At 42.7% G+C, this 18,695-nt stretch overlaps 1 protein-coding gene and 1 non-coding gene across 2 annotated transcripts in view; both read left to right on the top strand.

The window, feature by feature from the left end:
- Pde11a (phosphodiesterase 11A) overlaps positions 1 to 18,695 on the top strand; it is a 352,151-nt gene that overhangs the window by 218,946 nt on the left and 114,510 nt on the right. Inside the window, exon 10 of the mRNA XM_036186349.1 lies at positions 7,029 to 7,079. Coding sequence (XP_036042242.1) covers positions 7,029 to 7,079 — 51 coding nt within the window. The remainder of the gene's footprint in view (positions 1 to 7,028; positions 7,080 to 18,695) is intronic.
- On the top strand, positions 4,027 to 4,129 carry LOC118583267. Its single transcript, XR_004944853.1, has one exon. It is a non-coding gene; the product is annotated as a U6 spliceosomal RNA (small nuclear RNA).

Genomic DNA, 18,695 nt, shown 5'->3' with positions numbered 1-18,695 from the left:
TCTGTGAAGTGGTTCTTCACATCTGTGCTTCTGCAGTGGTTTATTTCTCACTTTAGGAGTAAATGGCCGGCCATCCAATTAACACAGAAAACAGCTGGAACAAGAGCTCTGGCCTCTGCCAAGGTAGGCTCCTGGAACTGCTAGACAAGCACTTGGCTCAGGTCTTGCCCCACAGGCGGCAGAGGGCAAAGCTTGACACAGGAGTCCTGTTTTGAATTTTCTTCATTGCTCTCCCCTGAAATGGAGTTAATTGTCCTTTCCTGCTGGGCAAACCGGACACAAAAGCATGCCTGTTTCCTCCTGCCTTCCTTGGGCTTGATAATGGCCTTATCTTGCTTTTTCTGTTTTGCTAGGAACTAGTTCAATCCCAAATTTAATTAAAGTGGTGGGGTTTCACCAATAGCAATTTATTTGAGAACTGTAAAGAATGCATAAGTCAGGGCTCATCAACAAAACTGAGTTCCTGGTTTCAACTTCCAAATACTTTCTAAATTAACAGTGACGCCAAAGAGAAATCTATCTGGGATAGAAATTTCCTTGTGAAAGTTTAATGTTGGTTCAAGTGTCCCAGGGATCAGCTGTTTACTTTCCTATGTAAGCTTTATACAAATTTTATTTAGCTGTCAGAGAAATTAAGTACAGTTTATATTATGGCCAACCCCTCACAACCTACCAACATTTCTCATAGAGAAAGACAGTGTATCATTTATTATTCCATTTTGCAATTTTTTTCTTCCAAATTATGAAGCTACATTCAATGAAACTTTTTTACCTGATCAAACAAATATTATTGTTCAAAATGTGTGCTTGGGGAACTCTGTAGATTATAAAATTAATATAGCCTGAAATTGTAGAAGAATCCTTTAGCTTATCTAAGAATACTCAAAAATAATAAACTCTATATTTTTTAATGTTTTGTTAAAATCTCCTCTTGACTATAGAAATTGGCTTGATATTTCAGTCATCAGCTGTGGCATATAATTTTATTCATATAGAAAACAATGATGATTTTCTTTTGAAGATTAACTGCGCTAGATGTCATCAAGAATGACTTCTGTTCTTTTCCTGCAATTCTGCCACAGATGTTAGGTTAGTGAGGTTATGCCATTCTATTCATTCTTGAAGACTGTTGTAATGTAACAAATTACCACAGGCTGGATGGCTTAAATGATGGAAATGAACTTTTCTGTACTTCTGAGTCTTAAGGTCAAGTCTAGAGACACCAGTGGTTTGGTCCCTTGGCTCATGGGTGGCTGGCTTTTTGGCATTTCCTTACATGGTCACTCCTTACTCTGTGTGTTATCTGTCCCTACATCCTAAGGTCCTTTTTTTTTTTGTAAGCACACCACTCATAGTGGACTGGGTGCACTCTCATGACCTCATTTTACTTAATTGCCCCTTACATAGCCTGTCTCCAAATATGGTCACATTCTGAGAGTTAGGGATTCAGTATGTGAATCTGGCCAAGAGAGATACACAATTCGGCTCATAACAGAAGCACTGTGGGAAATATTCCAGATTAAACATTCTGAAGGAAAAGTCACTGGGAGATATGGGGATGAGTGAAAGAAAATGAATGCCTTGGAATTGAACTTAGCATTGTCTATAGATTTGACTTGGATTGGGGTAGGGACACTGGCAGTTGAGATAAGTGATGGAAAAAGCATCTTAACTCAAAAGGTGCAAACGAGCAGGGAGATGTGGTTTCTTGAAGTGATCAGAGAGGATCTCAGTAAAGACATGAGAATCAACCCAGTTTCAAAAGGTAATCCCTGCCACTTAATGAGGGCAGAGGGAGCCCCCAGGCAAGGAAGAACTTGGAGGTTTAGAGATCCAAAAGGAGGTGAGTGGGACAGGAGCAGACAGAGGAGGACAAGTAACATTAAGGGCAGTTTGAAGGGTGCCAATGGCCAAATGGTACAGGACCTACTAGGTCCTTGCACAGCGCTGGGCTACCCTGTTAACCTAAAACCTGTAAACAATCTGTAGGCAGCACTGGAGGAAATATGGCAGATCCATGGGCATCCAATGGTGAGTTTTCATCTGGGGGACGGAATAATCAGGTTTTGACTTGTGGAAGTTTACTCTAGCTGATGGTTACACTAGACTGGAATCATTATCCCCACTGAGAGGCACGATGGGCTGAGCTGAAGAAGAGGTGGAGTTACAGGAGTGGAGATGTCATATTTTTTGATGCATTTGGTGTGAGGAAAAGAGTCCACAGAAAATAGTCAAAGACAATCCTGAGGTTTCTGGTTTAAATCAACTGCTGGAGACCATGCTACTTATGGAGCCAAGAAAGTCTCCAGGAGAAAGATTTGTGTAGAACATTTGTTTCCTTTTGATGCTGTAATGAATTCACTTCAACCCAGTGAATTAAAGTAACACATATTTACTGTGTTGTAATTCTGGAGGTCACAAGTCTAAAGAGACTTTACAAGGCTAAAATCGAGAAGTAGGAAGGTCTTTGTTCCTCTGGCAATGTTAACAGTCTGTGTCCCTGGCCTTCCTGCCTTGTAGAGCTAAACTCACTGCTGTGGCCCATCTCCTAACCTTCATTGACTGGTCAAATGTCACACCACATCACTCTGACTCTTCCTTCCTCTCTTCTTACACTTGTAAGGACTGTGTGGATACACGGAACCCACTTAATTACTTATCTATGTCAAATACCTTCTGTGGACACCTCTTTTTGCTATCTAGTGTAACATGTTCACAGATAACAGGGATGTCTGGTGAGATGGATGCGAATGTCTTGTGAGTTGGAGTTGTAGAGTGTTATTCTGTCTAGCATGTACAGAAAGATATCAACCTGTGTGTCTGAAGCGTGTTAAATGTAAGTTGCCAGTGAGTCAACCCAGCAGGAACTCATGATGGTGGTCATGTGAGTGAGAAGTGTAAGGACAAATGCGCACTAAACATAGAAGTTGTTGACCCAGGCATTCTGTGTAGAGCTATGGGGTGATGTAGCATGGTCAACCAAGAGAACAGTCGTGGAAAACTACTGCGTGTGGAGTGAAAGAGGAAAGCAAGGAGAAAACCAAGAGAAGGGCCAGAGAACTAGGATGAAAACCCAAACACTGTGTGGCCAGGAAAGCCCAGCGAGGAGCCTTAAAGAAAGAAGGAAGGTGTGACCCTCTGGGTTCAGTTCGGCCACACAAGAGCGTCTGAACACCTGTCAGCGGATTTGTCAATAGAAAACTGGATGTTTGCATCAAGGTTTGAGTGCAGTGTAGAGGGCAGCGTTGAGACTCATGTAGGTGGGGTGGTGAGCATGACCCCAGATGATGACATTCTTCGTGACAGTAGCAGTATCTAGATGCTTTTAAACAGTGAAGCAGGGCTAGGACATGGCCCAGTACACCAAGGTCCTTGCTGCCAAACCTGATAACCCGAATTCGATACCTATGGTAGTTTGAATGTAACTGGCCTCCATAAGCTCACAGGGAGAGTGGCACTATCAGGAGGTGTGTCTTTGTTGGAGGAAATGTGTCACAGTGGGGCAGGCATTGAGGTTTTCTATGTTCAAGATACTGCCCGATGCCTCAGGTGACTTCCCATGGCCTGCATATCAAGATGTAGCCAGCACCACATCTGCCTGCACGCCGCCATGATCCCTGTCATGATGCTAATGGACCGAACCTCTGAAACTGTCAGTGAGCCACCCCAATGAAATGTTTTCTTTATAAGAGTTGCCGTAGTCATGGTGTCTCTTCACAGCAATAAAAACCCAAACTAGCACAATGCCCAAGGCTTACATTTTGGAAAGGAAGAACTGACTCCCATAAGTAGTTCCCTGACCTGCTTGAATTTGAAGTCTAAAAATGATTTAAATAATGAGTTCATCATTTTTGGTCACAGTCTTTGCAAGAAGACGCTGGGATCACTGATGTACATTAACCTCTAGTGAGAATGTAACACAGAAGAGGGTGGAGAAGTCACTGGTTCTCATTGCCCCACCTTGTATATATAGCAAACATAGGAAATCAATGGAGAGATAAATCACCTCTCCCTTCCTAGATGCATCTGAATGCTGAACAGCACATGTAAAGCTGCAATGATTCAGAGAAGATTGACAAGGTCCCTGTGCAAGGATCATGCCCAGACTCATGGAGTAGCCCACACTCTTTGCTAGCATTTGCAAGGCTCCGGGTCCAATCCATAGCCCTTAGTTACTTTTCTATTGCTGTGAAGAGATACCATGACCAAGACAACTTATAGAAAAAGGAGTTTATAGGGTTTACAGTTCCAGAGGGTTAGAGTCCATGACCATCATGGGGAGCAGCATGGTGGCTGGCAGGCAGGCGTGGTGCTGAAGCTGTAGCTGAGAGCTTATGTCACACACAGGTACAAGGCAGAAAGAAAGAGCTGACTGGGAATGGTTTGGGCTTTTGAGACTTCAAAGCCCACCCCAGTGACACCTTCTAATCCTCCCTAACCAGTCCACCATCTGGAAACCAAACAAACCTAGGAGCCTGTGGGAGACCATTCTCATTCAAAACCACTACAGCACGAAAAAAAAAATACTCCTTATTTCAGTCTACAAAATCCTTTAGAGCTAAAGAGCAAGAAGCTGAAAAACCCCTGAGAAAAACTCAGGATTCCTTTGTCTGGAGTATCTTGCTCCTCTGTCCTTGAGTACCTCTGCTTTTCTGGGGGTTGCTAGAGGGGACTTGCCACCACCCCTAGTCTACCATAAACCATTCCCTTGATGCTGCAGGATGAGGGGTGGACATTCCTTCCTGTCCGTCTCCACGGTACTGGACCTTCAGGGGAAGGTGGCTGAAAGATTCTTGAAACCCAAAGCCATAGCTTGTATAGAGTTCCCGCACTCCGGAGGCTGACGCACAAGTTAGAGGTCAGAGTGGCTATGTCATGAATTCCAGGATAGTCTGGAATATAACGTGAGATTCTGTCCCAGAAAAGCAAAACAAACCAAAGGTATTCTGAGCCTGATTCCTCCTCCACCCTCTGGTTCTGAGTCATGTAATGGGAGACAAGAAGATTTAAAGTCCCAAACCAAAAGCCTCTTGATTATATTATTTGTCAAATTAAATAAAACATACAAGGAAAATTTAATAGTCCTGAAAATAAACCCAAAGTATTTATTTCCTTCTACCCTATGCACAAAATTTGATTCATCATAGACATAAACATAAAAACAAGCAAGAAACTTCTGGAAGACAGGAAAACAGAACAAATTGTATACACATACACACACACACACACACACACACACACACACATCAGTGACTTTAGTGGTAAGTAAACGCTTCTTAGAAAAGACACATGAAGCAATAATAATAAAAATGGACAAATATATTAAATCAAAATTTTAAACTTTAGTTCACTAAAAGAATAACCAGGCATAATGCACATGCCCGTAAGTCTCAGCTGCTGAGCGTCTGAGGCGGGAGAATATTCAGGGCAACACAGCTAGCCATCCTCTTAAAAACAAGCAAACAAAAGCCTACTATTATAGGCTGGAAAGCAATGTTTATGAATATATGTGCATATAGATTATAGAACTTGATTCTAAAATCAACAAACCCTATACCTCTATTAAAAATATAAAAGAAACTAATTTTAAGTGAGCAGAGAAATTTAGTCTGTAACAGCTATTTGCTTAACTGATTCAAATAGTTACAATTTAATATCATTGATAGTTTTTTTCTTCTTTTTTAATAATAAAGGAAATGGAAAATTGCTTTAAAGAAAGGGGTAGCGTGCCTTGGCCATGTGCGGAAAGCCTGGCTGAGCACCATCTAGTGGCGGAACTTCAAACTGCAGTTTTTGGCTTTGGTTCTCAGGTTAACCACCGATTTTAAAGACAATATACAAAAGAAGAACTTGCAAACACCCTAAGAAAATCTAAGATAACAGCAAACTTACAGTTTACATGAATAAGACAGAACCAAAAGAGCTTCGAATTTTTATTGAAAAACTATTGAATCAATGAAAATCATAATATATGATATTCAGTCAAATATATATGAGTAGACTTTTAAAAAACTATTCATACAATCAACATAAGTTAATTGTACACTGGATAATTAGCATATACTATTGCATTCAATTTTCCTAAGAACTCAGTGAAATACAAACCCATCCCAGGTAATATTGTTACAGTTAACATTTGCCATTTTGTGGTTAATAACCAAACCTTACGAATGTTGTTTACCTCACAATATAGTGTTTTTGTGAGTTCCTTCTGAAAGTGAAAGGGGATTGGGAAAGCTAAGGGAAAGAAGTCAATGAGAAAGGTGTTCACAGTGGGAGACAAAGTATTTACTTCCGGTAACAACAGAGAGCTTCATTTAAACATTGTTGTATTCTCCCATTGTGTTCCTTGTTTCCTATACACCCATGAACCCTGCTGCCCCAAAACTAAGCTGTAGGAAGTTGTTACAGACAGTGCATTCTAATTTTTCCTGTTGAAAATCATGGAAAATGGCCATGGCTGGGGTTTCAGGTGGAGCCTCTGATTCAAAAGTAGGTTACTGTTAAACATTAGGTGTCTCTATGGTATCACAATTATGCCACTTTGTAAAGTGTCCCAAAGAGCCTGAGCAGGCTGAGAAGATGCCCTTGCAGCATGGCTGCTGTATGCCTTCACCTGCCTCAGCATTTCTCGGAAGTTCTTGTCAATGGCTTGTTAGGTTGGCATGTTGTGACATTGCTATATCATCTAAAGCAGAGTTCAAAGGCTGATTAGATTTGGAAAATGCTGAGTCACAATTCAAAGGCCAACTGTGATTCTCCAAGGTTGGTAAGTGCAGAAAGATTTAGTAGGTACTCACATCCCCTGGTGACTGTGGTCTTGACCTCCATGGTGTTCCTTTGACAGATACTGGTGTACCGTAGTCAGCCTTCAGTCTGCGTCACAGACAATTCATAGAAATCTCTTGCTATACATTGAAATCTACGGCCAAGTCAAGGTGGTGGATGTGAGCAAAGCCCATTTCCAAGAGAGGGGATTTGGAGACGACCCAGTCATGCCATTACTGACGTTCTCTCTTTTGCATCAGGTGCTGTCATACCACGCCACGTGTTCCAAGGCTGAAGTCGACAAGTTTAAGGTAAGGAAGGAAACGGTTGCACTGTTAGCACTAAACTTTGTCTGAAGCATGGGCCACAGCACGGGGCAGAGACTCGGAGACCTTCATTTTGGAGAGGTGAAAGGTTGTGTAGTCTCTGTGATTTACATGAGTGAATAAGTCTTTTCATTTGTTAAGCACGCAGATATGGGGAGGAAGGTCTGTATAATTGGATGAGAATCGAGACACCTGACTTAAGCATTGGTTTCACTTCTAACTTACTAGTCACTTAAAAAATTGGGGGCCTTATTATCTTGTTTATTTATAAAACTAAATGAAGAAGCAGGGCAGCGGTGATGAGGTGGAGCATGCCTTTGATCCTAGTACTCAGGAGGCAGGAGGATCTCTGACTTCAAGCCTGATCTACAGAGTGAGTTCCAGGACAGCCAGGGCTGCACAGAGAGATCCTGTCTTGGAGGCAGGGGAAGGAAAAAAAGTCTAAACAAAGAGATTGAGATCATAATAACTAACATATACCCCTTGCTTCCTGTGTGCCCGGTGTACTACAGGCTCTTTCCCTGTACTCATCCATCTCAACTGACAGCCCTGTGAAGGGCTATGCACACTCTTTTCCAGATGAGCACACTGAGGAGTATGATGATCCCTGCCCCTCAGAACTGGAGTTCTTAACCACAAGCCTCCCCACTGCTCAGCATGACCCCTATCTGGCTCCCACATCGATGAGTTTATGAATGAATCCTAGATGCCCCTCTTGTATTTTAGCCACCACTGTCTCCTTGGGTGCAGTTCAGAATTCCATCTTGTCTCCTGGATTCCTACAAACCATTTTTTAACAACAGCCGCAAAATAGGAGGGCTGGGGCTCAGTGGTATAATGCTTGCCTAGCATGGCCCTGGGTTCAATCTCCAGGACTTTAGGAAAAGTAAAAACCCCAAGAATGTTGGAAAACTGATTTTTTTCTCCCTTTAAAAATCTTTGATTTGTATTTCTAAATTCTGTTTAAAGGTTTTGAGAATGATTAGGAAAGGCTACAACCATAAGAAATATCGTATTCATAATATCGGTATATGACATTGTTTGCTGCTCTTCTAGGAGTCCCATTTGCACAGAGATCAGTTTTATCCTCATAGGGAAAGAATGACGCAGATATCTTCGACCCTGATAGAGTCATTTTAGAACTGAATCACTTGAACTGTGGAAGAGAGCAAAGAAAGACTGAATACAGGGATAGAATTTCCTAGGAGGGAATGCAATGAGTTGTTACACTTGACAGTTGCTTAAGGAAAAGCCGCACAGTGGTGCCCCAGATCAAAAGGAGAGACTGTGCTTGCAAGAAGTAATGGCTGCCCCCCTCCCCCATGGAAGGGCCGAAGTTATCTAAACTATAGCAGTCAGGGCTCATTGTTGTAGAGGCGGACATCCTGTACATTCCTTTAGTTTGTTTTATGTCCTATCAAAAATACCTAAGAATTTATAAACAGTAGAGGTTTACTTAGCTTATGCTGCAGAGGTTGAGAAACCCAAGGCTATGACTGACGTCTGCTCAACATCTGGTGTGTATGGGGGGTGCCCTTGTGTGTGCATGCCTGTGTACGTGTGGCAGGTATCTTGCTTCATCACAACAAGGCAGTAGAGTCATGTGTTGAGAGAGAGCAGCAGGCCAGAGAAGCTGCTCTACAGCCTCACCTCCCTTCCAGTAAGCAGTGAATCCATTCATTCATGAACGAAGGCAGACCCTCAAGACCGTCCATCTCCCCAAGTTCCACTTGTCAATACTGATGCATTGATGACAAATTTTCAACATGTGGAACTTGGGGACACATTTAAATCATGGCAGACTAACCAGGACATGAACTCCATGTGACAGGGATTTTTGTATATTTTCTTCACTGTTCTATCTCTGCTGACTCTCACAGTTCTTGGAACATAGTGACACTCAGTAAATACTTGGTGAATGAATGAATGAGTACAAAGAGCATCAGTATTCTAGATCTTAAGCAGTTAGTCATCAAGAAAATATTAAAACTACAACATGAAATTATTTTAGGTGCCTATTTAAATTAAATTTTCTTTAATATATGCAAATTATATATTTTCCATAAAGATATTAAAGCTTATTTACCTTAATAAAATTTAGTGTGCATGTATCATAACACCAGATAATATATGATAACTGTAAAAGTTTTGTTTTTAATCTATAAATTTGAAAAGTTAAACAATAAGGCAAAGGTTTCCTTGCCTAGAAATCTTACGATGCCTAGCTCCTGCTAAAATGATAATATTACATGCTATTATTTCATTTTTTGCTGCCATTATGATTATTTTTTACCAGAGCAGGGAAGTGACCAGAAAGAGGACAGCAAAGTACATAATGAACTAAATGTGACTCTAAAAGGCACTCACAGCCACCTCCCAGAACTGCAGCAGCTACCCAGTCCAGAGCTGACTCGTTTGTGAAGGTCATTAACCTACATCCAGGCTTCATTCCTTGCTTTAGAGCAAAGAGAACTCCATTGTCTTAGAACATGCTGTACTTTTCTATTATTAGCTCCCAAACCTACTAAAAATATGAAGTATTTAAATTTGAGAACAAAGGGTTATTTCATCTTAAAATTGTTGAGATTATTAACTGAACTGATTTATTCCAGATTTTATCCCAAAGGATATTAGCTGGTATCCTATTATAATGTAATTGAGATATAGTAGATAATTTTAACCAAATGGCTTTTTCCTTGATATATAAAGTAAATAAAACATTATCCTAATTGATAGCTGATGTCTATTGTAACTGCAGCAATACAGTAAAATGTAGTGTGCTTAGACTAATCCCGTGTATAGTCGTGGGACAGCACTCACAGAAACTCCAGACTTGGTTGTATACAACTAACTAAATAACTGAATAAATACTTCATTTTCACCAATATATACAGGCGAGCCACATCGACATCCAAATGTGTTGTAACCTATATTGTGTTCTACACTTTTGAAAATATGCATAGTTTTTGTAACGGTGTAGTGATTTACTTAAATCTAGAATCAGTGTTATGCACAGATTTCCTGCATGGAAGGATTAGCTAGGATGAGTGTTTGGTGATTCCAAGATGACCCCAGGGTTTAGAAAGAAACTAATTATCCATAGAAAACACAGGAGCCCAAATACACAGGCATATGACAGACCTCAATAGGATCCCAAGATATACCACATCTGAGATACAGAAACTCCCCAGAGAACAGCAAATGAGGTTGTTTACATGGGTCTAAGAGCCTTTCTGAATCAAGAGTGTGTTCTAATGGAAGTGGAGTCCACATGCCTCCCTGTCCATATGTGAGTTCAAGTTCAGCATGAGAGCAATCTCTTGGATCTGTCTCATCCTTCGGCCAACCACAGATCCACGTTCTTAGTAGAGAACATGGATGGATGCAAAGGCCTGATCTTCATGATGGCTTCAGCATCTTCCATGCTTCAGGCAGTTCAGGGTCCAAAGTATCAGCTGCATATACCAGGGACCAGTTGCAGGAAGCTTCACTGCAGACCGGATGAGGGATGCTTTCCTTCCAGTATGACTGTCCAGGGCTGGCGAGGTCAGTGCAGATGAAGAGGTCACTTGGTAAGGACAGGGAAGGCATACCCCGAGGACCCCAGGAAGAAGTGAGAGCACCAAGGACACTGAAGAGTGGAGAGTGAGATCTGCCCCTTCATTATCCTTAGTTTACAACCATTTGTACATAGAGGGATGACATTATGGAAGGTAACCTATAGTAAACCCTTAGTAACTGCTGATCTTAGGCTAGTTTACCCTTCTTAGTGCGTGCTGGTCCATCTGGTGGATGTTTTCCCTAATTTAGAATGCTGTGAAGGAGCTACCTGTGGTTTCTTTTCCTCTGATTCCTCTGGTTGTCTTGGTGAGAAGAATTTGGAGAGCTATGTGTTGGCGGGAGGGAAAACAGGATCAGACTTTGTCTCAGTTCTGGTTCTGTTGCTGTGACGAAACATCCTGATAGAAGCCACTTAAGGGAGAATGAGCTTATTTCAGCTCACAGTTCCAGACTCTAGTCCGTCCCTGTCGGGATGTCACTGTGGCAGGGCCTGGAGGCAGCTGGTCACATCCACAGGAGCGGAGAGACGAGTGTGTGCATGCTTGTGCTCAGACTGCTTTCTCCACTCACAGAGTTCAGGATCTCCCCCCACAGCAGTGGTGATGCTCACAGTGGCTGGGTCTTCCCACCTCAGTTAGCACACTCAAGGTAATCGCCCCCAGGCCGACTTGATCTAGACAAGCCCTCACTGAGACTCTCCTCTCAGGCTATTCTAGATTGTTTCTAGTTAACACCTAAAACTGACCATCAGTGAGTTGAAACCTTTTCGAGAAGTGTCCCAACCCTGCCCCCCAGGTGGACTCTGCTTCTTCAAGAATGTCAGATCTGGGGATTATTTTTCCTGGTTCTGATATCATTCATACCTCAGGAAATACTCTTCTTTGTAAGGCCATTCACACATGCAGAGATCCCAAACTTCTGGGTACTAACAAATTAACTGCTTTTGGAAATCTAATTTAGATTATAATGTCAATCAACTATTCTTTATGGGCTGATTGCTCTGTGCATTAATGAGCATTCCAAGATCCAAAGAATGGTTTTTTTTTTTTTCTCTCATTAAAATTTACTGTCCCATGAACTTGAAAGGAGAAAGTGACATAGAGAAAATGTGTGCAGACTTTAGCACCTGTTTATATCTCTTTAGCCCTGTGCTGACAGGAATAACGGATAAAAGACCATATTGACAATTAGATCTCTTTGAAGACTGCTAGTTTAAGGGCTTTTAATAACCTGAAGATACCAGCTGTGATAACATGAGAAAATGAGTTCAGTACACCAATTATACGCTCCTGTGGTTTTACGCACCTTCCTTGGATTCCAATGCAATGGTCAGACCTAATGGTTATCACCATCTACTGCTAGTTTGCCCATTAGCATCAACCTGTGGACATTCTCATGTTATATGCCCTCCTTCGATCATCCCTTCTTCCAGTTTAGAACCACAGGGGTTACAGCTATGATCAAAGAGGAGGCTCATTTACTGGCCTGTAACTGCTACAGTAATTAAAGGCCCCGTAACTCAAGGTGGCCATTTGGATGCAGACCACCTCTCCCTGTTTCAAGTTTTCAGTGTTAATGCCCAGGCCACAAATTAATATCATGGTAAAGTCAACAAAACCAAATATCAAGAATAGACACTTCCTGTGGAATTTACTTACAGAAATAAGATTAAAGTAAGTGATGAAGCTGGGTGGTGGTGGCACACACCTTTAATCCCAGCACTCGGGAGGCAGAGGCAAGTGGATCTCCATGAGTTCAAGGCCAACCTGGTCTACAGATCAAATTCCAGGACAGTCAAAGCTAATACAGTGAAACCCTGTCTCAGGAAAATCAAAACCAACCAAGCAAAGAACGTAAGTGATGAGATGTGGTTTCGAAGACCATCATCATCAGCTGGTTTAGATTTAAGAGGGTCACTTCAATTCATGGGATAAAATCGTGTATAGTAGCAGCTTCTGGCCTCAAAATAATCCACCAATGCTGCCATGCCAATTTACCCAGGCTCTTCGGGGCAATCAGGATGAGGAATGCCGTGCTCCCTTTGTGGACCAGTGCTGGGGATGGTTAGACTAACTGACTCAGGAAGATGCTCCCATTCTAAGTTGACACAGAGGCACCACACAAGCCTGCCTCTTCCCTGACTGCTTTTGCCAGCTCATTGCAGAAAGAGAGACATCACATCATTCAACCAAACCCGGCAACTCAGAGCATGCTGGGGAGGGGCAATCAGAGATCACTATGGAGGGTTGCCAGTGATAGAAGCCAGCAGCTTAGTGTCACCCACTGAAACAGCAGCACCCCACCCCCAACTCCTCCGTCTCTCACAGCTGCTCTTGCAGAGGCTTCTCTGCGCAGCCAGGGCTCGCCTGGGACCTTGGGGTCAGAAGGAAGCAGGTTGTCTTCTTGTCCTCCAGTCTTCTTCTCTGGAATGCTGCTTTCAGAACTGCCGGCCCTGGCTTCCTGATTCACCCCAGCTTATGTCCAGGGTGCTGTGAGGAGGCAGCAGTACACACAGAATGCTGGTATCAACCTATACTTAACCTAGGCTCTTCCCTACTCTCCCCTACCCCCCACCCTCCTCCTGCCTCTTGAATTTAAGGCATTGTTTTGACTTTCAGTAGAATTTATGCCAAGTTTAGTCTCCAAGTTTTCCTTTACTGTCAGGGCAAGCTATTGAACTCTCCCTGGAAAATGAACTGCAGGGGAAAGAGCAGCCTCAGCACTGTCCAGGGCAGTCTGCTCACACCGAGGCAGGCAGCTGGCAGCCTGCGTGGCCCAGGCTGCATCCATAAATATGTGGCATGCCTGGTGCTCAAGTGTCCAGTTCCCTTTATGAATTGTGTCTTAATCAAATGCCACATCACAGAAAGAAATGGTTGTATTTTGTCACTCCTGAGTATTGCAGATGCTAGGGAGGCCGGAGGGCAGGGGGGGAGGAGAGGGAGGGGAGGGGGCGGGAGGGGCGATGTGCAGTGACCGGGTCTTTAAGGCCAGGGTGGCTTTTCTTAATGCTGAGCTCAGCGGCTGTGGATTGAGGGCCCTTCAAAGACCTACCTGACCCAAATATATCCTGTGGTGACCTTGACCTTCCCTCAGATCAACACATACAGCCACTATTTGTTACTTCTTTCTTTTGGAAAACCAAGTAGGAACAGCTTTTCCAGAGGTCACTCACTGGAAACATCTGCTTTTGTGGGAGAAAGAATGGGCCTGAGGTACTTACTGACTGGCGAGATGGACCAGCTGTTAAGAGCATATACTGCTTCTGGATTTGAATTCCCAGCAGCCTATCCAGCAGCTCATAACCACTTCTAACCCCAGTTCCAGGGGGATCGGATGCCTCCGGTCTCCTCAGCCATCTGCACTCACATGCCCATAACCACAAAACATATAAACACATATTTGAAAATAATTTTAAGTGGTTTGCAAAAGGTCTACAGGGCTTCGCCCACCTCCCCTGGGCAGTTTAGTTTACTTCCTTCCCTACTGATCCACAGAGTCAGGCCTGGAGGGCAGTTCATGTTGTTTTAGAGGATTGGGAAGCCAAGCAAGGATGGAGTGCAGATCTCCCAGTGGAGGCCACTGTGGCCCAGGGTTAGCCCTGACCCTTGAAGTGTAAAAAGAATAGAAGAAGCCGTAGTTGGCAGAACCTTCCAGAACACTGAGGTATCTGGAACCACTTCACATCCTTTCTGGCTTTCTTCTAGTACAAGCTTTCTAGAATTACAGATTTGAACTGGGAAATTATAGAGCCAGGACAGGTGGCCCCTCACTATGGGGATGGGTGCTTGATTTAGCCATCTTGATGGTTTTTTCTTCCTTCATTAACCGTTTAGTATACAAACGAGCTACACCCTCCTGACTGTTTTCTCCGTTACCTACACTCTGCAGCTGTGTGCCTTAGATATAATCCATCAGCCGTTCATGACTCTTCCCCCTCTGCATTTCCATGTTAGCCCACTAATTCTGCCTTGGCATATTCTTCTCATTCCAATCCAGCTCACAGCCCTCACCAGTGCAGCTCCTCCCTTGCTCATGTTGTCCAGCACTCTCTGGTTCTGATGGGGCTCTCTGCCTCCTCCTTCTCCACCCTTTCTCAAATCTAGGCAGAACGCAGCTGCCAGATGGATAGTACTCCTCAGTGGGTGCCAGGCTCCTGCTCACAGAGCTTAACATCATCTGTGAGTCTCTAGATTCATCTGTCACTTTCACCTCCTTAACTGGTCATTAAAAGTACTCCGCATTCAAACCTCCCTTCCGCTGTCCCAGCTTGTTCTAACCTGCCCCCTTCATCTCCCTGTGTGACATTCTCTTCCTGATTCCTCCCTTTCCTATCTGCGAGCCCATCCTCTTCTCTGTTTCTGCATATTTACAGCCCCGCTAATCCATTTGACCTTGCTCACTGCCTCTTCTCCCGTCACCCACTGTCCTTCAGGCAGAAGTGATCGATGGCTTGCATTCTTTTCAGTTTCTACCTGCAACATAAATCTCGGTATACCCGTCTAATCAGACGGTTAGACTGGGAGCATTGGGGGGGGATCCTTTTTCCTGCTCATTTTATATCCCTATATCATTTATAGCCATGCTTGGCACCTGGGTGCTGAGGAAATGTCTCTCCTGTGACCAAGTTCACTGGCTCCGCCATTTTGGGTAGAAGGAATTACAGACACAGGCAGAAATTTGAAGCAGAGACCTAAGACAAGACCAGTAAATGAAAGTCTTGTCTGAATCTTGACTCTTTGTTGGCTTCAACTCCTTCTTTCACATACTTGCTTATCAATTTCTTATTTCCTTATGCAGCCTAAGTGCCATGACGATACAGGGCTTCATGTCCTCTGGGCTGAGCTCTGCCCAAGTCTGTTGAAACGCTCTGCAAGAATGTTGTTGCTTCGCTGTCACCAGGAGATTTTCACAGCATTGGTGATTTGCTATTGAATAAAATCTGTCATCTATTTTGTTAAATGTGTTTAAAGTATTTTACATTTATTTATTTAGTGGTATGTGTGTATGTGTTGTCTGTCTGTCTGCCCTAGTGTATGTCATAATGTACATGTGGAGATCAAGAAACAACTTTCAGAATGTTGTCCTCGTCTTCTATCATGTGGGTCCCAGGAATTGAACTCAGGTCATCGGGCTTAGAGGCAGGCTTTGCCTGCAGAGCCGCCTCACTGGCCCAAACCATATATTTTTAAAACATATTATTTTCTTGCTTCACAAAATGTCTTTCTAATACTTTTTATTAGCATTATTATTGTTTGGTCCTGTATCTGCCTCCCCTATGTATTTTTGAAATCACAAACTGGCTTGGTAATTCTTTGTGTTTATGTTCCACCTGGAAATGGATCTATTAAAAGAGACCTTGAAAATGTTTGTGAACCCCACTTCTATAGGTTCTGCGGCAGCACATGAGGTGCAGGGTGAGTGTGGAATGTCTGGCCTCGGTTGTCTGCAGTCTCAGGACCACAGCTGTCCTTGACACAGTCTCTGTGGGAACAGGTGGATAGCAGGACAAGCATGAGCACACGTGTGAACAGAGACAGACAAAGCAGCTACCAGTTCATGTAAATTTTCCAGCTTCCCTCATCTGTACAGCGAGGCCATTTCCAGCTATAAAATGATGCAACTTTATGAGCCTATAAAGTTTATCTGTAGGAGTGAAAGGGAAATAAAACACAAAGGCAAATAAATGTTGACAAAACATCTTGAGGTCTTTATGATTCCGAATGCTCAAAGGTTTGAATTGAAGATCAGCTTCAGAATTAAGAGAATTTGCTGGAAGACCTGGCTCAGGTTGATTTAATTACATTTTACAGTTAATTTTCAAAGGCTCTGCTGTCTATGTTATGTTTGAGGAGTGATAAAAAAAATGTAATGATACTCAGTGTGGCAGTCTTTGGTAACACAAGTCTTAAACTCATCAATATAGAATCTATATGGTAGCTCTGCCCCTAAATAAATGCTTAAATAGTAATTTGTTAAATACTAAGCAGTGGAGATACATATATATGTGTGTGTGTATGTATATACATATATGTATATATATACATATACACACACATATATATGTATATATCTTCTTCACAGTGCTATTGCTTGTGACCCTCAATCTCTTGGTGAGGGCAGGGCCCAATATCTCCACTGCGTGTGTGAAGCAACTGAGAATTTAAGAACCATCAAGAAAGGCAGGGGTGGCGTACACTCTTGTAATCCCAGTACTCAGAAGGCACAGCCAGGGGGAACCAAGAGCTCTGGGCTAGCCTGGGCTACTTAGTGAGCTTCTGTCTGTAAAAGGGGGGAAAAAGACAAACAATAAGAACAGGAAAGAAAACTGTACCCGACTTTGATTGCCTCCTCCAGCCCAGTTTCATTTGGATTCTAGAAACAGTACTTACTCTTTAAGTAGGAAAATGGAAGCAAAGTCATGGAATTTGACCCTGAGATAATTTCTTTTGATTCAGCTATTATTCTTGGAAAGTGAGTGACATTTTGGCAGTCTTGGAGCCAAGTGAGCAAAGGCAAAGACGTCTAAGAAGGGATTTTTGGCTGAACTTAAGATACTGTGGTTTTTTGTTTGTTTGTTTGTTTAAAGGACTGTTTGTGGCACTTTGGTGTGGAACGCTGTTTTGTTAGAAATTTCTCTCTGGATTCATATTGGTGCTGTCCGTGTGGCTCCTTGCCCTGGGACTTCAGATTGCTTAGGAAACCTAAAGAAATTGGAAGCAGGAAACATTACGGAGACCTTGCATCATCCAGAGAGCAGGAGGAGAAGATCCATTATCCTGACATCTCGCTTGTCTTCTTTAGTCCAGTTGCCTATCTTGCACTGGGGAAATCTCTCAGCATCTGGAAATCTCAAAGAGAAAAGAAGGGTTCCACTTTGTCATCCTGCACTTTCCAGGCTGCCAAGTACCGTGTGAGAAAGATAACATGAAGAGAAGACTGCAAACATCAGGTTCATGATAAAGCGCTTGTCAGGAGATAAAGTCTTATGCTTGGGGCATGACGACTTATGAACCAGAGAGAAACTATGGGGCGGAAGATGTATAATAGTTTTCTGATGTTAGGGACACCATGGACAATGTGCTGCTTACCTAAAATGTAGTTACTTAAACAAAAATTCTTAATACACACACATACACACACAAACATGTAAAATGTGATTTTAAAAAATTCTTAAAACACACACACCTAAAATGTGATTATTTTTAAAAATTCTTAAAATACATACACATACACACACACATACACCTAAAATGTGATTAAACAAAAATTCTTAAAATACACACACATACACACACACAAACATTTAAGTCTTTATTCTAATTTAACTCACTTATATATCCCCACCCTCCGTGTGTGTGTGTGTGTGTGTGTGTGTGTGTGTGTGTGTGTGTGTATAAACTTGCTCAACTTAAACATATAGTCCTTTTAGCTCTGGTACAAGGGGATGATCGATGATCTCCCAGCAGTTTATTGTCTCCAAGGAGATAAGCAGTTGGCAAATCCTTGAAAGAAACAGATCTGAGATGAAGCATTTTGGCCACTGGGTGCCATCCTTGCTCCATGTAAGAATTTCCTGAGCCCTGGTTTTTGTTTTTGTTTTGTTTTGTTTTTTCAGGGAAACGGTTAAAAATCCCAAAGATGGTGATTTAAAAGTAATTTTGAGATATAATAACAGTGCTGTGTGTGTACATGACCTGGAATATGTTAGTGACACCAGCGCTGATTCATTCACCCAGGCATGAGCTGGAGGGCAGGGGAGCTCTCCCCTTTGGTTAGCCTCGTGAACAAAGCCGAGGCGAGGTCTGCATACTTGATGCAAGGCATCCTGTGAAGGCAGGGAGGCCACATGGAGGAGCAGGAATTGATGAGGTGGTACCTTGTGAGCATCTGGAGGTCAGAGGGTCAGCTACTCCATTAATTATCTCTATTGTTGTTTGTAATCATGACATGCACACAGTACTGTGCTCGAGCTAGCTGTGTGGCAGGAACTAGCCCTTCAAGTGCACCCGTGTCAGGACTGAGCCAGTGAACTATTAA

This window comes from Onychomys torridus, chromosome 4 (assembly GCF_903995425.1).
Source record: "Onychomys torridus chromosome 4, mOncTor1.1, whole genome shotgun sequence".
Taxonomy (NCBI): domain Eukaryota; kingdom Metazoa; phylum Chordata; class Mammalia; order Rodentia; family Cricetidae; genus Onychomys; species Onychomys torridus.
This window is presented reverse-complemented; position numbering and strand designations above follow the sequence as displayed.